This window comes from Lotus japonicus, chromosome 1 (assembly GCF_012489685.1).
Source record: "Lotus japonicus ecotype B-129 chromosome 1, LjGifu_v1.2".
Taxonomy (NCBI): Eukaryota; Viridiplantae; Streptophyta; class Magnoliopsida; order Fabales; family Fabaceae; genus Lotus; species Lotus japonicus.
This window is the reverse complement of record NC_080041.1, coordinates 117,911,938-117,938,225: the sequence shown is the minus strand read 5'-3', so window position 1 is coordinate 117,938,225 and position 26,288 is coordinate 117,911,938. Positions and strand designations below refer to the sequence as shown.

Genomic DNA, 26,288 nt, shown 5'->3' with positions numbered 1-26,288 from the left:
GTTAACTAGAGCCACATGCTCGAAATGTTAGCGGTGCCTAGGTACCTGTTATGGGCCAACCTGCTACTAGGCTCAAACGTGTTATCAAACAGCCAATGAAGCGTACAGACTATTATAAATATTAGAATATGCTTATTTTTTGACAAAAAAAAAAGAATATGCTTATTTTAAATAATACAATGTTTAGCTTGCAAGTTTAAATATCTAGAGTATGTTATGGGCCGAGCCATTATGCCAAAACACATAGGTCACTACTATATGTAATTGCATTATGCAAACCTATGAGTTACAATGAATATTGACATTGCTCTATCCCTAATCTCTATCTCTTCTCTCCTCTCTCTCTGTCTCTCAGTAGCTGCTAGGTTTCTCTCTTGCTCTCTTAGTGTAGAATTTCTCAGAGCTGACCTTGATAAGAAATCACTCCTTATCAGTACTTTCCTTCAAGAGAGTCTCCTCCAGTTTTCTACTCGAATCCTTTGTATTCGAGTGTCCCACGCTTGGGGATGTCTCAACTCTCAAGCAATTTACTCGAACCCAACAATGACCACTATGGTCATACCTACTTTAGGACAAGTACCTTCAAACTTGGCACGTGTTGATCATGGCCAGACTCGAAATAACTTTACCTTTAGGGCATCGATCTTCAAAATACTCACTCATCATGAGTATTGTAAGTAACTATGAAATGGTTCCAAATACTCACTCATCATGAGTTTTGTGTTTAACCCTTTGATTCAAACTACAAACAACAATCATGAGATGGTATCTAGGCAAATGAGAAGGACTGCATGTGTTTTGGGGCCTGTAGAACTGTCAATTTAGCCCACAAGCCGTAGCCCACGTGGAAGGAGTGACTGACATCAAATTGATGGGGGAAAAAATGGACTGAGAATTCTTGAATGCGAAGGTGGAAGATGTAACATTCTATACTAATAAATTATTATGATTACCCAAGAAAGAATACAATGAAATGTGAATCTCAAACGCTACAAATTGAATGGGATGGTTTTCAAAACACTTCTCCTAGAATTACAGTAATTTTGAAGGGAATCAAAATCAATTGTGCCAATACTGGAAAGTTGGACGCCATAGGAAGCGAGACGATTAACATCGCGCGGAATAGGAGACTGCCAAATGCCATCCCACCAGCCAGGAGGGAGAAGTGGCGTGAAGGCGCATTGGTTGCTCTGGTTAGGACAACTCAATGGTCCTGCATATCGGTTCCACACATGGCCCCAACCAACTTGATTCTTCAAACCGTCGGTCAACAAATTACTCTGGAAACTGCTAAAAAATGAAAAGCTTGAACCAGAAGAAGAGTTGTCTCCTGAAGAAAACAATTTTTAGATGCTTCAGCAGTGTGTTTTAAGAGACATGGTGCAAATGTGACAAACAATAAAAAAATAATAGGAGGGACAGAGATGATGCAAGTACCTAGATTGCGTGCTGCAGCCAGTGCAGCAATCAATTGAGCATATGTAGTTCCCACACGCCGATGAGCTCCGGAAATAACAGCATATCTAGCGCGAGATGCAAGAAAAAAGTCTACAAAAGCAACCCATCTGGGTGCAGGACCCCAATCCTTTACTCTAAAATCTGACTTGGGCAATCCGTCAAAAATACTTCCTTTGAACTTTTCATAATCAAAATGAAGAACCTGGTCAAAGCACATAAGCATGATAATCAGAGGAACACAAGTTTACTGCATCCATTGATGCTCGTCTCACGCATCATATTCAGAAAGGGAGCTATAGAAGATGTTGAAGAAAATCTTTTAACACAGCAGATTGGCAACATGGAAGATAGCACCTTTGGCATTTGTAGTTACAGACAAAGTGTTAATTTCCATTTTTACTAGTAAAAACAATTTCTAGCATAGGGGTGGCATGTGTAGTACTCAAGATTCATAAACACACATTTTCACATGAATGATCACCCAAGATGAATGGAAAAATTACCTCGGCAAATTCACTTATGTTGGGAATGATACTTTTAACAAGAGAAGGAGTGTCTGACACCACAACCACCTTTGGTCTTGACATTAGGTGCTGACTCTGTATGGCTTTTTTTATGCAAAGCAATGCAGCCTGTACAGCTCTTATGGACCTTAAAAAATGACAGAAATATCGTCAATCAGTTACAGACATCTCCTGTTAGAAGGTAGACATGCCCCATTCCAGCCCAATGAAACTCAATTTTTTTGGAAAGCTACATAGATACTTTGTGTCAAATATGCATGTAAATACATGAATTTTTCTGAAGGACGAAAAATACCTATTTTGGCGGCAAAAAGAAAGGTACAAAAGGATACCGGAATTGACATTCAAACAACCTTAAACTTTTACCATTGCTATAATAAACCTTTCTGTTATGTTGGGGATAAATAGATAACATTTATTAATAAACCTTTTTGTTAAGTTGGTGAAAAATCAAGACTGCTGATTTAGAATACCATTTCTAAATTTATTGTATTTAAATATTAAAAAGCATTAATATATAATTACTGAAATGAAATAAAAAATAAAATAAAAACAAAAGCAGAGCCCTACATTTCCATTCTATGACCCCTTTGTAGCCATTCTCTATCCTAATACCCAATTCTTTGATTGGTTTCACTGACAATCTCAAGGAATGAGTCACTTCAGAGGAGATGAAGCTATGACTAACACAGCTGTCAACTAAAACAACAGGAGGCTCCTCGAAGCATCACTCCGAACTCCATTGTTTTTATTATGGATAAGAGGTTGGTGGTCTCTGCATTCTGAATTAGATTCCTGAGCCTCTTCATCCATTTTGACAATGATGATTTCTTCTTCTGAATTCAAACTCTCATTATCAGCTAACACCAACAACCTGAATTGTTTCTCAGAACATTGATGTATATGGTGATACTTTCTCCACACCCAAACCAAAGACCGTTAAATTTTCTATCCATCAACACTTGACAAGATAGATGTCCTAAATCACCCTTCGTTACTGTGAGCCCTCTTAATTACCAATCTGAGCCACCTTCTCGACAAGACCAGTATAACCATGGTTTCTATCAATGTGTTTTGTTTCATTCTCCATTAAAATTGTCAGACAGATTTTGGTTTTGAATTCTTACTTTGAAGCTACCATCCATTTCACTTTATATTTATTAAGAAACATCCCTGAATTTTGATTTATATAATAGAATTCTATCTTTTTTCCTTTTTTTTTGTTTTTTTTTTCAGCCAGTGTAGCTGGTGTATCCTCCCTATTTAGTGCTATGCACGGTTCCTTGGTAACTTCTAGTTTGATCAGGGAAACCAGAGAAAATGAATCTGCTAATGAAGGTTACAGAATCAATTCCTCAATATCTTGTTCATTCGCAACAAAAGATTTTCTCTGTGCGGCGGTAAAAAAACATGCTTTTTTGGACAGAGATACTATTTCATCTATGGGTGGGCTTCACCAGCCTCATTCCTCAACCATGATAGTTCCCATTCTATGAAAAGAGTATGTACTTCTAGTTTTATTACCTATTCATAAGCATCCGCATATGCAAAGTGATGTCAGGATTCTCCTCGCCACCAATAACCCAATTGACAGCTGCCTCAACATCTTTTGTAGGGGATATGAGAACCCTCATGAGCTCCCCAAATACATTTGGCCGAGATCCTAGAACTTTTGGGTCACCAAATAAATCAAAAGCAGCAATCCTCATCTGAGAGTGTATATTCTTTAAGAAAAATTGAGCCGCCACATGATCAGTAGTTCCTTGAAACCTAAAACATAAGGTTCATAGTCATTACACGATGCTTGATAGATTGATAATTGATAAGTAGAAGGACCATGTCACTTTACCATATGATAGGTTGCTCCCACTCCTTCCAATTGCTGCAGAGAACATTTGTTTGAGCTGGCTTTTCAAAATCATCAGTCCTCATAACAAGTTGCCTCCCATATTTGCTTTCACAGCCATTTTGTCTCCACAGATGCTTTATTTCTTTCATGGTAAAGGTAAAGTTGGAATAAGAAATGTATTCCCCAAAAGGATATTTGCCTCTGAAATGCAGAACCAAGGTGAAAATCAGAAAATGTGATGATAAATCTATATGTCCAAATAGTAAAATTTACAGATGATTCACAAGACACTATGTTACACTATATTGCAAGCTCATAGCAGGTTCATAGGCATCAATGGCAGAGCTCTGCCTATAAGTTTCATAAACTGTCAAGTCCATGAAAATTGGCTGCTATTTGAATGTTGCACAATGCTTTTGGAACAAGTTATGAAGGAACACTTTAAAATGTTTTAACACAAATTTATGTATCTCTTTCATATGAAGCAGATGCTCCACGGGCAGGTTTGATATCTCTTTCAAATTGAGGGCGAGCAGTTTAGATATTAGTTTTCTATAGAATTTTTCATGCAGAACTAGCTCCGGAATTTCCCCCATCCATTTTTAAAGAGATACAACCAAACTAACCTTGAAAGAAACTATCAGTCATCACGAAAAATAAATGCAGCGCGGAAGTTAGTTGGTAAAAATGAAAAAGAAAGGCTTGGGAAAGAACCAATATGCCTGGTTTGGCCAATGATCAAGGACCGGTTCAACATTATACTCAGTGCCGCAGCAGTTAAGACCTTGTACATTTCGTTCCCAAACCCCGCCTCCGCCGTCTTCCCTAGCACAAATCCATGACTACAGAACTGATCAGGAGGCAAATCCCTGATTCTTGAAGCACCTGAAACAAAAATTCTTCAATATCAGTCATCCTCTCCTTCAAAAACAGTTTCTGCATCAGCAAATCTTTCCAATCCACATATTCATGTCAATAATGTCATAAATCTCACTGTTAAGACTTCGATTAATTTTTCAGAAAAATTAAAAAAAGCGGCATAGATTAATAAATGCTAATTATGATCCATAAACTAAGAACTGAAATTCAAAAACAGTAACCGAACAACAAGTACCTACCATTCAAAACGAAATGATCCTCAATGATTCTCCTCACTCTCACTGTCTCCATCCCCACAACACCAGCTTCAAAATCCCTCCCCATCTCCTCCACCGTCGCACACGGCTTCTCCCCGGCGGCACCACCACCACCATCATCCAAACCGGAGCTGTTGGAATCATCGAGCTCAAAATCCCTCGGGAAATCCACCCTGATAGGTGGATCCAACGGCCTGATGGCTAACAACAACAGTCCCACACCGGTCACCATCGCACACAAAACGAGAAACGGTTGCAACAGCATTCTCCTCCTTCTTCCACCGCCATATCTCATTCTCAACAAACAAAAAAAAAATTCAGCTCAGTTCAGTTCAGTTCAGCTTCCTCTTAACCCGGATCTGAAGTTAAACTATGCAAGTGTTAAATGTTCTTTTCTCTCTCCTTTGTCTAAGCACAGCTCATATGAACCGGGTCTAAACCCGACCCGATACTGCACCCCGTCATTTTACCCGGATCCGACCCGTTAATGAGTGGCGCGCACTATGTAGCGACTCCGAAGCACGTACCAAATTAAAGTCAACGGTCAACTCTCTCTCTGATGAGAGAAGAAGATTAATCAATTAATTTTTTGAAAGAGAAGAAACTATTGATTCTCCTGAGTCTTCGCATTTTGTGAAACGCTTCTTGTTTTCTGTCATTTTTCCCTATTCTCTCCATAGGTGGAAAACCATAACCGTCGTAACAACCATCATGGAGAATAAAAACACCGCCGACGACGCTTCTCATTCTCCCGCCGAGGCAGAACCGGCATCGTCACCGCCACCTCCGTCGAATCAGGAGGGAGATCAGGCGGTGGAGGAGGAGGAGAAGAAGGAAGAGGTTGATGACGATGACGTGAAGTCTCCTCCGCCGAGTCTTGATAAGGTTTCAGAAGAGATAGATCAATGGCTCGCGACTCCATTGAAGGAAGGTGATGACAATGCTGAGGAGGGAGAGTCGTCGTTTGAGGTGCCTGGTTCCGTGGAGAAGTTTCTGGATCTGGTGGAGGAGAAGATAGCGAAGTATGATGCGGGAGCAGGGAAAGCTAAATGGGGAGAGGTTGCGGAGGAAGATTCGTGGTTGTTAGAAACCGTCGATCGGGTTTCTAAGCTGATGAAAACGCTGTCTGATCATGTTCATGAGAACTCAGAGGAGAAGGAGAATAATGGGAAGAGAAGCTCGCTTGTGAACCGCACCGGCATGATTCAACAGCGTGCCATGTCGGTTTTGGAGGAGGATTTCCGGTGGTTATTGGAAGAATCTAGAGCCCCAACCGAATTGGATCACGGCGAGAATACTGATCCCAAAGGGAAGCAGCAACAACAAGAAAAGTCGGATCAGGATCCTGATTTTTTTCTTCAACTCAAGGTGACGAATTTCCCGGGTTATTCAGAGGAGACGATTGTTAGCCTGAGCAAGATCGCCGGCGCAATGCTCTCCGGCGGTTACGAATCGGAGTGCTGCCAGGTGTACATCATGGCGAGGAGGAACGCGTTTGAGGAGATTCTGGTCAACCTTGGCCTGGAGAGGATCAGCATTGACGAGATGATCCAGAAGGTGCAGTGGGAGGCCATGGCGAGAGACATGATCCCTGCATGGATCAAGACGTTCTGGCAGTGCGCCACCGTGTTCTTCCCCGGTGAGAAGAGTCTCGCCGAGGCAGTGTTCCCCGAGCATCCATCTGTTGCGGCGGGGCTCTTCAGCAACCTCTCTCGTGGCGTGGTCATCCAGCTCCTCAACTTTGCAGAGGGAGCTGCGATGACCAAGCGTGCGGGAGAGAAGCTCTTCAAGCTCTTGGACATGTATGAGACGTTGGGCGATGTGATCCCGAAGTTCCATGGGCTCTTTCCAGAAGAGTCTGAGGAAGAGCTGAAGACGGAGATGAGCCTTGCCAAGTGCCGGCTTGGCGAGGCTGCGATCTCCATCTTCTGCGACTTCGAGAATTCCATCAAGACAGAGACCGTCAAGACTCCGGTCCCGGGCGGAGCCGTGCACCCGCTCACGCGCTACATCATGAACTACCTCATCATAGCAGGGGACTACAAGGAAACCCTAGAGCAGGTTTTCAAGGAGCACTCCAAAATTGAGCGTGCGGATTCCACCAGCAGGTCATTCCACGATCAAAATGGCGTCGTTGTTGACACCACCACGGAGGAGTTGTCACCGTTCGCGGCTCAGGTGAAGAGGGTGATGGAGCTTTTAGACTCAAGCCTGGAGGGGAAGGCGAGGTTGTATCGTGACATAGCTTTGAGCAACTTCTTCTTGATGAACAATGGTCGGTACATTCTTCAGAAGATAAAGGGGTCGACGGAGATGAGCCAGGTGATGGGGAACACGTGGTGCAGGAAGAGGTCGTCAGAGCTGAGGAACTACCATAAGAGCTACCAGAGGGAGACGTGGAATAGGGTGCTGACGTGTCTGAGACATGAAGGGCTGAACGTGAATGGTAAGGTGCAGAAGCCGGTGCTAAAAGAGAGGTTCAAGAGCTTCAACATGTTGTTTGATGAGATCCACAGGACGCAGAGCTCGTGGGTGGTGAAGGACGAGCAGCTTCAGTCGGAGCTGAGGGTTTCAATATCGGCAGTGATTATTCCGGCGTACAGAGCGTTTGTGGGGAGGTTTGCGCAACACTTGGACCCTGGGAGGCAGACAGAGAAGTATATAAAGTATCAGCCTGAGGATATAGAGAGTTACATTGAGGAGTTGTTTGAGGGAAAGGCGCCTCACCAGTCCACTGGTAGAAGAAAAACATAACCCTCTATTACATATATGTGATCATAGTTTTATTTCTTATTTCATATTTACTTTTTGTCTTTTGAAAAAATGATGAAGAGGAGGAGGAAGAAAAGAGGGTGAGGAAGGAGAAGCCATGCAGTGCATGTACACGTGCGTGCATGTTGTAATGAAGTTGCTTCCACATATGGTTGTCTTATTTGTTTGTTGTCGAGGGACTAGAAAAGGTTGGGTCTCGTAGAAATTTGCTACTTTTGTTTGTTGAGCAAGAGCTCGCTTTTGTTTGGACACAGAGGATAATGTTGGGTTAGTATGTTATGGCCATGGGCCCTCTTGTGTTCCAATCTTGAAATCATGACCTTCTTTTTTTTCATTGTTTTCAATTTAGTGAGTTTTAGCACATTCACATTTTAGTTTTTTTTTTCTTTCCCATTTACACTTTTTTTTATATTCTTTGTGCATTTTTTTCATTTTTTTATATCATTTATTTATCTCTCTTCTTTTATCTTCATATGGTAGAAGTGTTTTAGAAATGTCTACATAATTTTTTCATTTTCATTTGAGTCGTATGTATTTTTCTCCTTTTTCAAATTCTTTCTTCACCTATAGTGATATGTAGACCACTATGCCTGAAGAAAGAATTAAAAAAAAAAAGAATAAATTAATATAATGTATTTGGGTGTTTATGAAGTGTCTTTACCCTTAATGGTACTAGGAATCTAGGATTGAGACCCGTGCATAGCACGGGGCCTTCTTACGTAATTTTATCTATTTTCATGATTTAAATTTTATATAAGCAACTGACTGAGCATACGTTGTTGAATAACTAAAATTAAAAGCTATAATAGAATATGATTTATGTTACAAATGATATGAGAATATATATGTATGAGATGGAACTCAAGATGGCTGTTGTTGGCAAGTTTGGAAGTTTTCTCCTTGTGCCTCTTTTCAAGAAGATCTGTTTAGTTTTGGTTTAATTTTCCTTTGTACAAAAAAAAGAGATGTCTTTTAGTACAAGAACACAGTTTTTCACACCTCAATTTAAGTAAGAAAAAGTTTGAATCAGGACAACGAAAGAGAAAGAAAAAAACAGCAAAAATATGAGATGAGATAGATGATATAATTGAGAAAGATGATAGATAGAAACAAAGTAAAGTAGAAAGGGATTGGTAAAAAGATTAAGTGTAAATAAATCATAGCTCTTAGTACAATCGAGATAAAATAACCAACAAAGCCTTGGAATATGTAACTAAGAAATTCAATTGTCTTTCTCAAAGGTTTGAAATATCTATGAAGTTGGTGCAGAGTATGCTGAGGCGTGTGTTGTTAAGTTTGGGATTGAAGTTGCTTTAAACATGGGTTTTGGTCAATTATTATGGAATCAGATTGTAAGAGGGTGGTGGACGCTGTGTTGAAAGGGGAATCACGTGGTTCTTATCAAGCTTTTATTATGCAGGACATATCTGTGCTAAGTAATAGTTTGCTTTCGTTTAATATTAGACGCATAGGTAGGAATGCAAATATTGTGTGGTCCATAATTTATCTAAGTTTTCATTGGAAAATGAAGATAGATTGTGGGTAGGATTTATTCCTTTGTGTATCCAGCGTTTTGTAGTCCAAGACATTATGTCTCTTTCTATTTTATGGATTTCTAAGTTTGCTGTCAAAAAAAAAAGGCTTAATCAAGTTTTTGGTCCCTATCCTTTGTCATAAATATGGCTTTAGTCCCTCGCCGGAGCAAATGTGGGGATTGGTCCCCAGTTTTTGGCAAAATAGTTGGCTTTGGTCCTTCCGGCCGGTTGAGTCAACGTCGGAGCTCCGCCAGCTGACGTGGCCCTTGTCACGTCAATTAATGAGCCCAGCTGGATTTTTTTTTCTTTTTTCATTAAATTTAAATAAAATTAAGATACATGAAAATTAAAACATTAATTAACTCTCACTAATTAACCTCCCTTTTAATTAATTAAAACCCAAACCCAGATTTCTTCTTCATCATCATCAACACTATCATCCTTCCTCATCTTCTTCTCATTTACACTCCCAAATCCCAGAAGTTTACAGACACTCCATCCCCAACCCCATCTTCACCAATGATTATTCACACAACATCAGCCCCACCATCACCCCAACCCCATCTTCCATTTCTTTCTTTCTTTTCACGCTCTTTCTATGCTTCTGTTACTGTTTCTCTCCTCTCCTTCTTCTTTTTTTCTCTGAAACCCTAGCCACCTCTCCTGCGCCGCCGGCCTCTTCTCTGCGAGTGGCTACGATGGATGGCCCGGAATGGACCAGATCTGGGTTTTTCTTTACAAGGCTGGGTTGGGTTTTTCTCCACTGCAATCAACCAATCTGTGGATTCAGATCTGTCGGAGGGTTTAGATTCAGGTTTGATGCTGGAACCCGTGAAGAACAGAGACCCATAAGGAGTACTTGGACTGGAAAATTGGGTACGACACAAAAAAGGATTTTTGAATCACGATTGTGGGTTAGAGAAACGTTTATTGATGATGGTGATGATGAGATGATATTGTAGCAGCAGAGCGAAAGGCACCATCACCAGTTCACCACCACCACCTATTTCCTCGTTCTGTTTTTAGACTCTTTCTTTATATTCTTTGTTCTCCCTATATTTCAGCCTTCTATTCTCTTTCTTTTGTTAGACAGATCACCACCACCACCTATTTCCTCAAAATGGACCCTTTCATGGTTTCAGACTAGTGGGTTGTTTTCTGATTCGACAAGGTCCCTCATTTGCAATTCAAAAGACAAGTTGAAAAACCAACTAAATGGAAAATTGGGTATGACTCAAGTTGGGATTTAGAGATTGTAGATCTGGGTTGGGTATTTTTTTTTTATGATGATGATGATGGGTTGAAGATGATGTTAATACATGATAAAGAAGATGCAATGAATGAAGATGGTCCTGTTTACTAATTTAATAATTAGTGTTTTAATTTTTTTTAAATGAAAAAGGAAAAAAATCCAAGTGGACTCATTAAATGATGTGGCAATGCCACATGGGATTCCCGGAGCTCCGGCGTTGACCCAACCGGCCGGAAGGACCAAAGCCAATCATTTTGCTAAAAAATGGGGACCAATCCCCATCTTTACTCCGGCGAGGGACTAAAGTCATATTTATGGCAAAGGTTAGGGATCAAAAACTGGATTAAGCCAAAAAAAAAAACAACTGCTCAGCGACATCTCCTTGTAATGCATAAATATAGATTCCTGAAGATTATAGTGGAAGATAGATAATATGACATGAAATGAAATGTGTAACTCTGCTGGAAGCACCATGACATTCCAATTCATACACCAAAAGGACCTAATAATGGTAAATAACAGAAGATAGATACAAAATAGACTTAAGGTGATGTCCTATAGGACATTCATGAACTTTGATACGCTTAGCAGATTACTCAGCACCTGCACTAACATGCAATTAGTCAGCAATGACTCAAGAACCGCACCAAACTCATCATTTAAGATAATGCAGTAATTTTGAATTTTTTCCCAGAAGTGATTTTCCTTCTTCTTATAGGTGTATTTAATTTTGTGGAACAAAAAAAAACAGTGAAATGAGTGAAAAATGTCTTGTAAGCAATCAGTATATGGAGCAAATATTCACAATAGAAAACAACAAAACCATCTCTCGTAAAAATAGTACTAACAATTAGGAGAGAATTAAACACAAATAATTATTGCTATAAGTGAGTGATACATAAAACCAAGGCCAGAAACCATTGATTCCATTCACTTCCAGCACAAACATAGCGGGAGGCCTATTGAATGGATTAGGTATCAGAACCTCATTCACTTGCAAAAAGCAAAATATTATCATCAATCAAACCTCTAAAAAAGCATGATGTACAAATAAGGTTAGAAAATGAACATCACTGATGATCTTTTAAGGACCTTGGATGAGCTGGCAGCTGAAAGGGTGGAAGGAGGTGCAAAACCAAGCAAGACTGACACAGCATCACCAACTTCCTGAAGCAGCATTGAAGGATGCTGCAAAGTGAAATAACACCATCCAATGAGATCATTATTATTGAAACTAAGGGGATCTAAGGGGAGCATAGAAAGGATGAAGATGATGAGGACATTTAACCTTAATTCCAATAAGATCAATGTCTCTCAAAAGGAACAAACTGGAGAAAATTATAATATAAACTTGTTGTAATTTAAATTAGAAAAATTTTAGTTCTCAAGAAATCCTTTAATTTTTTTTGGCTATGATTGAATATGTACTACTACAAATTTGTCTTCATTGTATTCTAATATCAACAAAAATATGCGAAGGGAAAAAAAATCTCCTACTTCCTCACTCTCATTACCTATTTTCATTCTCACATCTCAATGTTTTTCCCTTACCATTTTTAACAAAACAAAGGATCTTTCTGGATCAGTTAATCACTTAACCAATTTAACTATCAGGTCTAATTGGTAATGTTTCCAATATAGGTTTTTCAAGTCAGAATTTCTTCAAAGGATCCTTATTCAAAGTTATTATGAACTAAGTTAGTCGTGAGAAAACAAAATTCACATTCTATTTATACAGGAAAATGCATCTGTGATGCCATGCCAGGGTAAAGAAATGATCCAGTTTACTTAAGGCATGCCAATTTTCTCTTTTCTAGAATTTAAAGGATAAATTTATAGAAACTCTAAAGTGCACATGTAAAGAATTTTTTTTAAAAGAAAAGCTCTTCAAAAGTAGTAGACAATGTAAGTGTGTAATGTTTTCTCCATCCCTCATAGTGTTGTTCCTTTACTTGTCAGCTTGTCCATTCTTGTTTTCAGGCTTTGGATCAACATATCTACTCATTTGTCTTCTAAAAACTCCTAGCACATCCTTCCTATCCTCTGAATTTACACAATTCGAAAGTTACTAAATACAGTTCAAAAACTTGCTTTTTCTTCATTTTTTCCTTATTCTCTCCACAGATGGTAAGTGGTTGGTTTCCTAAAACAATGCGCCTACAGTTAGCAACAAATGAAATTAAAATAATCCTTTCAGATTTTGAAAAAAATGGGTTGGAAGAGAAAGTTTGATCCCATACCAGTTACTACTGTTTGCTTCCAATGTTTTGATCAGCAAATGCAATTGATTGTTTCTATTTCCACTTAATGATCCCCTTAAGACAGAGTCCTTCAGCATCAGAAAAGAAGCAAATAAGTGAAAGATACTAAAGTCTATACTCTATAGTCTATAGCAATGCTAGGACAAAGTAAAAGTGACTATGAACAAATGCCTTAATGATATCTGACGATAAGTTCAACAAACATAGAAATATTTTTATGAACAAATAAATACATAATTGAGTATCCACACCAATAATGTCTAAAGTTTTCCCATTAGATATCTTGATCTTCTTTTCAAAGCAAACCACTTCTTGTCCTTTTGATTTTGAGGTTGTAGTAGTGTGCGTGTTGTACCTGCACACTAAATCTCTTCATAACTATCCTATTTAGCAGAGTTGACAAAGGATGTTGATCTTGTTAATCAAAACATTGGAATTCAAGACTATGCGGCCACAAATTTCAGTGTCATATGTATAACAGATTGCTCAAAGGATGGTATACCAAAATGTTGAGTAGCCTGTAAAAGAAATGATAAAACACAATGTAAGAGAGACAAATTACCCACAGCAGTATCCAAAGTAACATAAGAAACTCACATTATGAAGCATATCATTAAAGCCCCTTTAGATTAACTTGCATTATATAAGGTATATACCAACCAGGTTTGTTATGGCATATGACAGAGCCAATGTAGAAGAAGCATCATTCCCTGCACCTGAAATGTCTTCCCCTAAAAGCAGCTTCGCAAACCTAAGTGTTATTAACAATTCAGCTACTGAACAAAAGAACAATGAAAGAATTTTTAACAACGATAGGTCTTTCGCGAACAGGATAATTTTACTTATATCAGCTTAGCAAACCTAAGTGTTATTAGTGATCATCTGCTAAGTGATAAGCAGTAGCTTATGATCTTGTTTGATCATATTGATTTTAATGCAATATAAAATCTAGGCATAATCCTGAATTAAAATTTAGAGGCCAAAGAAACCTATTGATACAAATAATTATTGCCACCAATATACTCTCCTAAAGGCATTAGTAAAGTATTTACTTCAATCCTCCCTCCAATTGATAAGAAATTATATATTTGTTTCGCACTTTAAAAAGGGAACATTGAGGTAATGAACCTAAATGTCATGTAGATCAACCGTCATAAATGGATTGGCCTCCATCTCTTCCTCTATCATAGACGAAATTGTCTGTTGGCCAGCTTGCTACTGATTCTTCTCCCAACCAAGTTAATTGGTTGTGAATTGCCTGGTATTCTTTTTTATGCTCTTCTTGGCCCTTTGAGAGCTTATCTGCTCTATTTTCCAGATCAGGTGCTCCCTCAAAATGGAAGCACAAACCTCAAAACACACACAATATCACAGAAATCCCAAAGGAAATACCTATAGGAAATTTTTTTGGAATAGTTGAGTCCACTGACTTATACACAACCCCAATAGGTCCTCAATTGCAGTTTCCTATTTGCAAAGTGAGAAACTTAAGAAATGATCACATGTTCAACACTAAGGTACATGCAGCCAAAGAGGAAAATGCTTCATAGACATAGGTAAAAGAGTCATAAAAAAATATTAGAATAGGAAAAGATATGAACTTTACCTGGGGTGGAAGTAGATAGAGTTTGCTGCACTGAAAGTCTGATACAACAACACAGTGAAAGAAAATTCAGAAACTCTATCACTCTTACTATTTTTTTTTGAAAAGATAATCACATGAGATATAATAAAAGAGACTTGGGAACATAACTCTCCCAAGTAAGCTTAAAACAAAGAGTCAAAAAAGAAAGTCAAATAAAGAGTCATAAAAAACACTAAGAAACTCACAGATGTGATCCAAGACAAGGCACACTTCTTCAAGTATTAAACTACACATCAGCACCTCAAAGACACCCGCAAATTACCATTCCACAATCCTCATAGTGCAGAACAAAGTCTGCATAATTAGACCTGAACAAAGCAGTGTATCTTGAACCTTAGGAACTCAGGACACGCCACATCAGAGCACCAAAGAAATCAGTGACATGTGAAACTAAAGAAGAATTCGAGCAGCAGCAAGCACATAGATTCACATCCTTGTATCACATACCCCATCTATCAATTAATCACAGAATAATAAAAATGAATTTGAGGAAGTCAGCAGTAGCAATTGGTCCTAATATCCAACCCCCATACCAGCAAGGAATTACCATAAGGAGTTACCAACAAGTTTTACTAAACAACCTCATGCTGCAGCAAAAAAGACAATAGCAGTAGCAGCAGTAGCCGTAAGCATGAAACAGCACCCAAGACATATCAAAAACTTGCAGAAAGCATCACTCAACATCTCCTTATGCCAAGCTATTCAAAGTCAGCGCCATAGCCATAACAGAACAGAAAAAACAGCAGCAATACCTTCAAGTATAACAACCAGTACCAGTCCTTGGTTCTCCTTCTACTGTAGCATCAAAGAAGGGAAGTTTCCACAAAATGCTTAAACATCAAATCAGCAACCATCATTCAAGGTGGAATTAAAATCTCCACCTATCACCACTACCACTGGCACTTGTGACAATTCACTCTTACTATAATTTAAAAAGAACTAAAGAAAAATTCAAGGGTATTAGTATCACCACTTACAAAAGTGGTAGCATCTTCAACAAAATATGGCTTGACTGCAAAATGCATTCAAAAATCAATCCAAATAAACAAAATTTATCAGAAACTGAATAAAGATTGGTAAAGATTTTTTATTAAAATTTCTAACTCTATCTCTATCTCTAATTCAGTTCAGAGCACAGAATGAAGCACAAGAAAATACACTTGGTGGATGGTGAATTTATAGGGGAAGATTATTGCTTACCGTATAGTAAGAGCCTCCATCTGTATCTGTAATCTGTAATCTGTAATCCATCTGTAAAGCAACCTACACAGCTGTTAATGTTAGTATGAGGGAAGATGACGAAGGGTCTTGGGGAGTATGAACCCACGCAGTTGCTGATTGCATACACAGACAAAAAACCTTTCTTCAAGAATCCTTTGGGCATCTGCTGAGAACCACGTCACAGAGAGGCAAAATAAGTAATCCGTATGCCTTGAAGTACCCCTTTGGGCATCTGTCTTGTTTCCTCTATCTATTGTATTGGGTTTGAAGTACCCCTTGTACTTCAATTTCAATACAAAATTTGGCTTACCTAAAAAAAAGTAATCCGTATGCCAAAATTCGAGGCTGAAGGCATCTAATTGAGAAGTAGAGAAGGAGTGAGGTTGGGCATGATGCAATTGTGTGACAACATGGGCCATCAGCAAAGTTGGAAAAAGAAGTTGTCCCAAAAAAAAAAGGCCCCGTGAACAGTAACCAGGATTTGGAAATTAAGGGTAGAAGATACTTTTTTTTTTTTGATAAACCAAATTGTATTGATAGGAAGTACAAGGGGTACTCCACCCAATACAAAGAAAAGAAAGTTACAGACAAACAAAAAAGAAACTACATTAAGCAATTACCCATCTAAAATACAAACCAACCTACAGAACCCATACCCCACAAATAACATGACCCAAACCAAAAAAAGGCAACTCCACAAACTGTCAAATTCACCAACAAATGGACCTGCACTATACCAGTTACACGGCTTGCACACACAGCAAAGGATTAGTCACCCATTCAAAGAAAGTGTAAGAGAATCCCTTCATGTTTGATTTATTCCATACCCAAGATCTCCACCTTATCAATTCCATTGCTGATGACAGATCAACACTTTCTCCTCTGAAAATCGCTCCATTCCGAATCAACCAGATGGTCCAGACAGCTGCCAACCAGATCGAAAACATCCCTCTTCGTTGTCCCTCATTCCACCCAAAGCTGAATTGGAGTAAATGAGGATTTAACAGCCCAGGCAGCACAGTCACAGCACCGATCCAAGTATAACACTCCATCCAAATGTCCACAGCAAACTGACATGAAATTAAAAGATGAGAGGGTGATTCCTCCTCCGCTTGGCAAAGCCAACACACCGCCGCTTGTTGGTTCAGAAGTACACCTCTCCGCAATAAATTAGCAAGACAAGGAATGCGACCACGAATACAACGCCAAGCAAACGCTTTGACCGTCGGAGGTGCAAAGGAATGCCACACAGTATTGTAAATAGGGTCCACGGGATCAAAAGAAGGTTCCTGCAAGAAGTTATAAGAAGATTGAACACTATACCACCCTGCTGTGTTCGGCCTCCAAACCCATATGTCAGAAACACCTTCCACAAGGGAGAAACGATTAACCTTATCCAACATCTCACACAGCCAAAAGTTCTCCCTCTCCCCCAACGGCCGACGCCAAGACAGCTTCCACTGCCAAACATTGTGAACCCATGCTCCACACTGAGATACAGTAGCACGTTTCAAGGAGGAAAGATTATAAAGCCTGTAATGTATGTCACGCAGTGGTCCAAACCTTGTCCAATCCTCAAGCCAAAATTTTGTCTGATCTCCACACTTAACTAATTTCTGCACCCCCTCCTCAAACCAATCCACATCCTCAAATCGACACGCCGCCTGCACATCCCTCCACCAGGCAGATTCTTTAACATACAAATCAACCTCATACTTTGCACGGATAACCTGACACCACAAGGAATCAGTTTCTGTACGCCACCTCCACATCCACTTACCAAGCAAAGCTCTGTTAAATAAGTCAAGATCCTTAATGCCCAAACCCCCCGTCTCCTTTGGTTGACAAACATCTGCCCATTTAACCCAAGCAATCTTCCGCTCCTCCCCACTCCCACCCCACAAAAAATTCCGCATTAATCGTGTGCAGACTTTAACAACAGAGGCAGGTATCGCCGATAAGACACTCTGCACCAAGCATATTCTCCCCCCCAAAAGAAATTACGCTTCCACATAGACAGCCTCCCCCTCAGCTTCTTAATTACAGGTTCCCAAGTCTTGCTACAATTAGCTCTCCCTCCCACCGGAATACCCAAATAGACAAATAGAAAATTCATCACCTTACAATTGAGAAATGAAGCAAATTGCTTTGTGACCTCCAAATTAAGAGCAACAGAAGTCAGTTTGCTCTTATGGAAATTGACCTTCAACCCAGAACATAGCTCAATATTATGGTTGTATGGATTAGACTTTTTTTACTGTATATCTTTTAGACACATCAACAATTGATGTAGGATTATATTTATAGCTTTCAGTTAACTTAAGAAATCACAAAACATTTGGTTTTAATTAATTCATTTAAATAATATTTTATTTTTTGGATTCATCCACACAACATTTTCCTTTTTAAATTATTTTCTGTCACTTTATCTTTATATTTTTCTTTTCTTTTCATATCATATCATTTGTCATATCCTTCTTTTCTTTCTTTCTTCTTTCTATGTCTCACTTATTCCAAAAGATATTCTAACCAATCAATTAGCTTTGTAACAAATCTTTAAAAGATAATAATCATCAACTCTAATTCCCCAAAAGCTTAGACAAGTTACACAAAAAAAATGAATTAGTTGTGGCGGTTATTTTTTTGCATATTATGACGGTTATAACTGTTCTAGTTTACGTGAATGACGGTTTGGAAAACCTTCGTAATTACCTCCACCATTGGGTATAAAATGACGGTTTATATGGAACCACGATAACAACTGTGATACTATAGATTGCATTAAATGGATGTCACATTTCGTAAATATTAATGGTTTAAAACACCACAGTGTAATATTCAAATAGTTCTTTTTTTTCGCTTGAAAATAATGACACATAACCATCATAATCTTTAGTGGTGCTTTAAGCCGCCATTAAATGTAAGCTTTCTAACCGGGTGCATATTATGACGGTTATGACCGTTCTAGTTTACGTGAATGACGGTTTGAAGAACCTTTGTAATTACCTCTGTCATTGGGTATAAAACAACGGTTTATATGGAACCACCATAACAACTGCGATACTATAGATTGCATTAAATAGATGTCACATTTCATAAATGTTAACAGTTTAAAACACCACAGTGTAGTATTCAAATAGTTTTTTTTGCTTGAAAATAATGACGCATAAACCATCGTAAAATTTAGTGGTGCTTTAAGCCGCCATTAAATGTAAGCTCTCTAATCGGGTGCAATTTATTGCAGTCATAATCACCATTCTATACGTTAATTAAGATGATTTTAGCCACCATAGTTTGAAGAATGTGATTTTTCTCAGCTATTGGCGGTTCTAACCGCCACAATTTGAAGATTATATAAATTTCATTTTTTTTTATTATAGGGGAGAAAATTGCTTCATCTTGACAATTGTTGTAACGATTGATTCGAGGTGTAAAATAAAACTTGTAGAATTCAACTTTGCAAACATATACGGTGATAATGCTGAGTTAAGGATAAGAATTATTGAGGATGGTCTTCATGAACTATTCCTTGAATATAATACTGTAGAAGTACTTTCTTTGGCAACACCAAATATGGATGAAAGGAACGAGGATAAAACAATAAATACTTGGCCATTTCAAGATGGGTCATTTGAAACTCAGTCAACTTAAATGGCCATTTGAGATTGAGTCGTTTCAAGAAAGGGTCATTTGATTTTCATTGATCTCCTTTTGATATTGATTATCATGGATCATTGCATTTCAAAAACCAAACATGTATCATTGCATTTTAAAACAAACACAAATAAAATTAAACATGAACAAATTATTTAATAACAATATGTCTCAAGTCTTAAACACAGAAATAAAAACAATAATAAGTCTCAATCCCAAAGGATGTGTTGTGGCAGCGACATACCGGCAGTGGTGGCTGGCTGCAGCCTGCGTCCTGTGCGGCTGAAGATGTGCTATGCTGAATATGTTTGGAACGTTTCTAATCTAGGTTAGGGTAGAGACTTAGGGTTTTCTTTTATACTAAAGTATACATCAGTTTAAAAAAATTAAATTATATATAATTAAATTATATTTATTTATTATTATTAATAAAAATAATATATAAGTAGGTCGGCCAATCATGCCAAATATGCTTTTTAAATTGTTTAGGCCTGACATTTTTAGTTAAATAGGGGGTCTTTTAAAAAGCTTAAGCCTGACCTTTTTAATAAACGAGTCAGGCCGGGTCGAGCCTCAGACGAGCCGAGCCATAGGCCCTTGACGAGCCGCCTAACCTATTTCCACCCCTACTTGTGACACACAGTTTTGACATCTAGTTATAGAATTAGTTCTTATATTTGGAGAGGGAGAAACTTAGATCAAGTTCTTTAAATTCATTTCATCAAGTTTACCAATCATGTGATGACACATGTGCAATTATTTCTAAAAATAAATGTCATTTATTAAGAATTTATTGTCAAAATTTAAAAAGTTACACATAAACTTAATAAAATAGAAGTAAGGAACTTGACCTAAATTTTATCCTATTTGGAGAGGCATTATAGAGACAAATGATGTATGTAATAGTACCATGATTTGAAGTTCACCTAAAGGATTGAAGTTCCTTCGTATACAAATTGGTTGGGAACAAATTGTCTTTGGGGTCGTATTCCGTTTGTGCACATTCTAATACAAATAGGCAAATTGCAAGATATTTAGCATGATGGAATGTTGAGCATGCATCAATTGAGCACAGACAAAGGATGACTATTATACAACACCATCCGCTTATGATTCGATCTTGATGATGGAGACAAGCATCTAGGCTTTGGAAATTGATATGGAAATGAAATGCAGTTGAGAAAGTCCGTTTCTTTTTATATGTCTGAAATTCTCCTCTCATTAAGTGGAAACGACACCATTACAATTTAAGGGAGAAAAATATACTTTAATATATTTTATCTTGTTCGAAGAAATCATGTAAACGTAATAAAATATGTTACGAGTGTGAAAACGTAATTAAAAAAAATGTAGAAATGTGATATTTTTTCTATTTCACCTTTGTGTTGAAACACATGAATTACAAAACTACCAAAATTTATCTTTCACATTTATTCTTATTTAGCAATTAACTTATTAGTAATTTTTTTTGAAAGCAAAAGTATTATTAGATGAAATTGTTGATTGTACAAAAGAACTCAACAATGTGAGCATAGTCTCCTCCAATATTACATAGAAATACCTAAAAATCAACTTGCTTTGGTACACCAAAAGATATAAATTTTTAGAAATCCCGCACCTAATAAACACCTACCCTGCGCAAAATGCAGTAAAAATCGCAAGCGACATTAACAAGGTCCAAACCCGGATCAAACACTAACAACCAGTGAGAATGAGCATATATCAGTGACCTAGATGTTGCAAAGAAAAGTCACTTAATCCAATAAAAACAGAGCTCAACTCTCAATTGGAGGGGATGTGAATCAGCATATGACATCAATCCGGAAGCAACTTATTAGTAATTTTATATCTAATAGAATTTTACTTTATTTTTTTCAAACAACATTCAGTTTGGGTATAATATTCACATACAAATTCAATCTTTTATACTTCATTATATCAAACATAATATTTTGAATTGATATTTTTTATAAATAAAAGAAATATATAATTAGTTCGAGTACACGAGATACCAACCAAAAATTGTGTTTGTTATCTACAAAAGTAATAGAAAATAACACATGATAATTGGTAAGAAATATTTATCAAAATGACAAATGATGTTAATATTTAGATGTATACATTACGCAAAACATTATTTCATTCTCACAATATTCTTCTTGGAATTGGTTCGACTCCCATTCAAATCATTTGTCCATTTTTGAAATCTTTTTTCGTTAAAAAAATATAAAACTAGGGGATCAAGGATTCGAAACTAGGACCTACACAATAATGACAGTAGTGCTTACCACCGCACCACCATGTGATTTATGATTTCTAATGCTTTATATTATCTTTACTACAGGGCTAGATTTTCTTTTGCATAGTATCGCTATAAAAACTTAAAATATACGGGGGTGCGGAGCACCACTAAGCCACCCTGGTGGCTCCGCCCGCAGTGAGCACTGCCATGGTGGCTCACAATTTTGCGTCTCACAACAATTTAAGTGATGATATGAACGTTATTTGCATAGATGGTAGTTGGGTACAAGGCGAGATAACATGGATGTTGGTGGTGTTATACACGATCTCACTGGATGATGGTTATTGGTTTGTTTTGGCGAAGGTAGTGCATTTCATGTAGAGTTGCTCACTGTAGAAAGAGCTTTTCTACTTGCTTGAGAGTTGAGATACAAGAAAGGGAATTGTTATTCAAAGCCCCCGACCCCTATTCAGACCCCTCAAAATTGGCGAATTGTCCAAAATGCCCCTGTTAAAAAAAAAACTTCCCACTTTCTCCACTAACTCCCCCTCCCACTTCTCCCACTTTTTCAAACTTCTGAACCCCCCCCAACCCCTCCCCCAAACACATTTCTCTCATTCAAAATCTCCCTCCCTCTCTCACGCATATCCTCCTCCGCCTCCGCCGACCGCCGCCATCGCCAGCTACACCGCAACCGTGTGGAGTCGCCGCCACCCCCATCGCCACCTTCTGCTGCCAACAGCCCAACATTCTTCCCGGAACCCAGGTTCGTTACGTGATCCGACCCATTATGTTATGGTTTTGATCGCACCTTGTAGACGCGTCTGTGTCGCATCTTGAAGGTGCGTGTTCAAAATGCACGCACCTTAAGGGTGCGCTTGATACACACCCTTAAGGAGCGACACAGACGCACCCTGAGAGTGCCTCATAGACCCTTATCTGTCAAAGCTTCAATGCTATGTTTTTGTTATGTTTTGAGTCTTATGTTTCCAATGTTGGTTCAGATATGGCAAGAACAAAGAATTTGAGTGTGCCACCGGCCAACGAAGGGAGAATTCCCCCCACGGCATCGGTACGTAAGCCTCGTGAAGCCGCTGCCCTACGAAAGAAAGAAGAAGCACGTAAAAGGCGTGACGAGGCAACCCGTAAAAGGCGTGAAAGTAGTGCAACGACTGCTGCCAGTGCAGTACAGGAGCCTGAACTTGAAGATGATGATATGGTTGATGCAGAACAGGGTTCTGGTCAAGGAGAGGAGGAGAGTTCTGGTGAAGAAGAGGATGAGGGTTCTACTGAGGAGGAGGAGGAGGAGGAATAATAGGAGGATAAAGAGGATGACGGGCATACACAAGCAGATCAAGGTGAGGAAGATAATGATGATGATATATTCTTTCCTGGGGGGCCTTATGACAATACCTTGCTGAAGAGCTTCAAGCAACATATATCACTGGAGGTGTGGAAGCATTACAAGAAACCTGCTGAAGTGCTTGATAGGGGTGTCTTGAAAACCTAGCACCATGGGAATGCTATGCTTGGGAATGATAAGAAGAAGCATAACGATGTGAAAAAATGCTTTTTGACTTATGTAAAGGGAATGGTTGAGGCTGCTGGTCTATTGCTTTTGTTGACATGCAACTTTCCCTCTATTGACAAGACCATGCTAACAACGTTTGTGGAGAGATGGCAACCGGAGACATCCTCTTTCCATATGCCATTTGGGGAGATGACCATCACACTGGATGATGTTAGTTCTTTGCTACACATTCCTGTGAAGGGAAAATTCTTCACTCTCCCAGTCCTGACTCGTGAGGATGCAGCCAGTGCATTGCATAAACAGCTTGGTGTTACACAAGCAGATGCTGAAGAGGAGATCCGGAAGTCCTTAGGACCTTATGCTCGTTATACATGGTTGTTGAAGGTGGATGAAGACATGACTAAGGAAGGGAAGACCAAGAAAGCTGCTAGAGCCTTCTTGCTGCGTTTGGTGGGCATGACGATCTTCTGTGGGAAGACAAACAACAAGGTGGATGTTGCATATTTGGGGATGTTCATGGATTTGGAAAAGGTTAAGGAGTATGCATGGGGTGCCATGACATTGGCTTTCCTTTATGACCAGCTGAAGGACGCCACCAAGGTCTGCACCAATAGTCTTGGAGGATACTTAAATCTGTTTCAGGTATGATTCTACAACTCTTATTTTAGTTAAATTGTAATTAACGTAATTTAAGGTATCTCATCTTGATGTATGATTATTTGATTACAGACATGGATATTTGAGCACTTCCTTGCTTCATTGTTTGATCGAAACCTGAACAGGAAATACAGTGAGAAAGACTCGCGAGCTTGCAAATGGGTCACCAAGAGGGGGACTGTAGACTTGCATGCGAAGAGGCTAATCCTAGATGACCTTAGGGATAACAATGTTATATGGACTCCATATGACGAGCATAGAGTGGATTGGCCCTTTCAGTAGGAGTGTCTTTACAGTGGGTGGATTCGGCATTCAGGCATCATCCGGCCATATCTGCCAGAGCGTGTGTTGAGGCAGTTCCATATGCTCCAGGATCAACCCAATTTACCACCGCCAAACATTCCCCTTATTGAGGATATTGATGAGAGGTTTGAGAACATGTCTCATTGCGTGGCTGCTCAACATACTGACACTCCAACGACAACGCCTCGCTACTTTGAGTGGTACAAGACAATCTCACACCGCTTTGTGGTCCCTCCTGAAACAAGAGGTCCTGTGGCAGTAACTCTTGTGGTAAGGATCAATAATTTAATGACTAGTTTGATTTTGTTTATGTTACAATTTATGATTCTGTTTCATTGTTGCTTGTAGGATGTTCTCGAACAATTACGGGAGTTGAGTGATATCACAGTTGACCCCAGTGAGACCCCTCAGCGGATCCTCGAGGCAAACCAGCGTATGCGGGATATCATAATGCAGCACTTGGAGTATGGAGGTGATGATGATGACAGTGGCAGTGGCAATGAAGTTGCACCTCATGGTGGTGGTGGCCCTGACAGAAAGAAGAAAGGAAAAGCAAAAGCATCTACCTCGAAGACTAGTTAGGTCTAGTGTTTTAGGATTAATTAAAAGATGAATGTATTGAAGACAAATTACTTTTCACGTAGGTTGTGTTTTAAAGACAAGTTATGTTGTGATGTGATTAATTTTCCCTTAATTTAGTTTCCAATTGTTCTGTTTTGGTAACATGTAACATTTACTGTTCTCATCGCACACTCAGGGTGCGTCTCAATTGCATCCTTAAGATGCGTCTAAGACGCACCATGAGAGTGCGACATGTAACACCCAAACAATGTTCCATGCCAGGGTCCCTGTACACGACACAAGTTTTGAATTAATCGCACTCCTAGAGTGCGTGTTAGACGCTTCTACATGGTGCGACGCAGACGCTCCTTGGAGCAGCGTCGACGACGCACCCGGAGAGTGCGATTTGCAACTCGAAACCAGAACCAGATATGAAACAGAAACAGAAACATGGTGAAACAAATAAGTACTTTATTCATAATTTTTTGATGATAAATTACAAAATTTTCGAACATACAAGTACAATGACCCCTGGACCCTAAGTCCTAACCCTAGTACTTGACATATACAAGTACAATGACCCCCCATATGGGATACAATCAGGAGGGAGTCTTCTTCTTCTTTAGGTCCTCTTTCTTGGCTTCTGAGGTCCCCTTCCTTGTCTTCTCCTCCTCGGCATCCCGGATAGATCCAGTGCAGCCACCTGAGCCTGGGTGAGCCTTGATGTTTCCATCATAGAAAGGAGACTCCGGAGGGCATTTTCTACTAGAGCTTGGACCTATTCTATTTAGCAACTTTGAGTACTTTGAACAAACAAGGATGAACAAGGATGGTCACCCCTACATTAGCAACTTTGACACTCTGAATTTGAAATTTCACTTTCAAAGTACTCAAAGTTGCTAATGTTGGGGATAACATCCACATAACCCCAACCACTCAAAACCCCCTAAACCAAAATAATAACATTAAAAAGAAGACATAAGAAAAGCATAGAAGAGGAGGAGAGGAAGAAGAGAGGTGTTGTGTGAAAAATGAAGGATTGAGAAGCCCTTTTTATAGAGCTGCGATGACCTAGGTTGTAACGACGCACTTAATGACTCATTTAATGAGTTTTACCGGTTGTTGACTCATGATCAATGGCCGGTGCATTTTAAACGCACTCTCAAAGTGCGTCACAATCGCACCCTCAGTGTGCGTCTGTTTCGCACTCGGAAAATAAAGTTCAAACTGCGACCATCACGCAAGTTAAAAGTGCGTTCGAAAGGGGTAATTTCGGGTTTCAGAAATTTCCTCCGATCTAAATAGGGGTGGAGGTCTGAATAACAATTCCTTACAAGAAATTGGTTTGTGCTTCTGTCAGGAAAAATGTCATAAATATTCTGAGTATTGACAATGATATTAAAATAATCATTGTTTGAAGAATGTCATTCTTAGGACAAATGAACTGATGTCCACATATTGGAGGGTTACCCTTACACATATTTTCCTTGAACATAATGTTGCACATGCTTTATCTTGTCAAGTTGAAAAAATTCTCTTTTTTCTATTGTTTTTTTTTTGTCAAAACATTCTTAATTAAGTAGTCTCGAGTTTTTTTATTCCAATTGTAAAAAAAATTATTCTAAACATTTTCGAGAGTGTAATTCGCAAATTAAGATATTTTCAATTGTAAAAATACTTAACATGG

At 38.8% G+C, this 26,288-nt stretch overlaps 3 protein-coding genes across 3 annotated transcripts; 2 read left to right on the top strand and 1 right to left on the bottom strand.

Moving 5' to 3' along the window:
• Window positions 1-913: 913 nt before the first annotated feature.
• Window positions 914-5,359, bottom strand: LOC130729743 (uncharacterized). The gene is made up of 7 exons (XM_057581576.1): window positions 4,950-5,359; window positions 4,554-4,716; window positions 3,832-4,032; window positions 3,507-3,752; window positions 1,962-2,109; window positions 1,438-1,660; window positions 914-1,330 (listed from the first exon to the last, which is right to left on the bottom strand). Exons 1-7 carry the CDS (start codon window positions 5,260-5,262, stop codon window positions 990-992), a joined length of 1,635 nt encoding a protein of 544 aa, XP_057437559.1. The 5' UTR covers window positions 5,263-5,359; the 3' UTR covers window positions 914-989.
• A 203-nt stretch (window positions 5,360-5,562) lies between these two features.
• On the top strand, window positions 5,563-8,083 carry LOC130729742 (exocyst complex component EXO70B1-like). Its single transcript, XM_057581575.1, has one exon. The coding sequence runs from the start codon at window positions 5,679-5,681 to the stop codon at window positions 7,719-7,721; it is 2,043 nt and encodes a 680-aa protein (XP_057437558.1). The 5' UTR covers window positions 5,563-5,678; the 3' UTR covers window positions 7,722-8,083.
• Window positions 8,084-22,555: 14,472 nt separating this feature from the next.
• LOC130721449 (protein MAIN-LIKE 1-like) lies at window positions 22,556-24,622 on the top strand. Its single transcript, XM_057572247.1, has 6 exons — window positions 22,556-22,814; window positions 22,902-23,029; window positions 23,138-23,722; window positions 23,810-23,998; window positions 24,110-24,310; window positions 24,389-24,622. Exons 1-6 carry the CDS (start codon window positions 22,556-22,558, stop codon window positions 24,620-24,622), a joined length of 1,596 nt encoding a protein of 531 aa, XP_057428230.1.
• The last annotated feature ends 1,666 nt before the right edge of the window (window positions 24,623-26,288 follow it).

What these genes read in the sequence shown, in the direction of transcription:
- LOC130729743 (XM_057581576.1), bottom strand. Translation starts at nt 5,262, where the DNA reads ATGAGATATGGCGGTGGAAGAAGGAGGAGAATGCTGTTGCAACCGTTT. An exon ending in ATGCGGATGCTTATGAATAG is followed by an intron (nt 2,110 to 3,506) that starts GTAATAAAACTA and finishes TCATTTTTTAAG; the next exon opens with GTCCATAAGAGCTGTACAGG. An exon ending in ACATAAGTGAATTTGCCGAG is followed by an intron (nt 1,661 to 1,961) that starts GTAATTTTTCCA and finishes TGCTTTGACCAG; the next exon opens with GTTCTTCATTTTGATTATGA.
- LOC130729742 (XM_057581575.1), top strand. Translation starts at nt 5,679, where the DNA reads ATGGAGAATAAAAACACCGCCGACGACGCTTCTCATTCTCCCGCCGAG.
- LOC130721449 (XM_057572247.1), top strand. Translation starts at nt 22,556, where the DNA reads ATGGCAAGAACAAAGAATTTGAGTGTGCCACCGGCCAACGAAGGGAGA. An exon ending in AGGAGAGGAGGAGAGTTCTG is followed by an intron (nt 22,815 to 22,901) that starts GTGAAGAAGAGG and finishes ATACACAAGCAG; the next exon opens with ATCAAGGTGAGGAAGATAAT. An exon ending in GATACTTAAATCTGTTTCAG is followed by an intron (nt 23,723 to 23,809) that starts GTATGATTCTAC and finishes ATTTGATTACAG; the next exon opens with ACATGGATATTTGAGCACTT.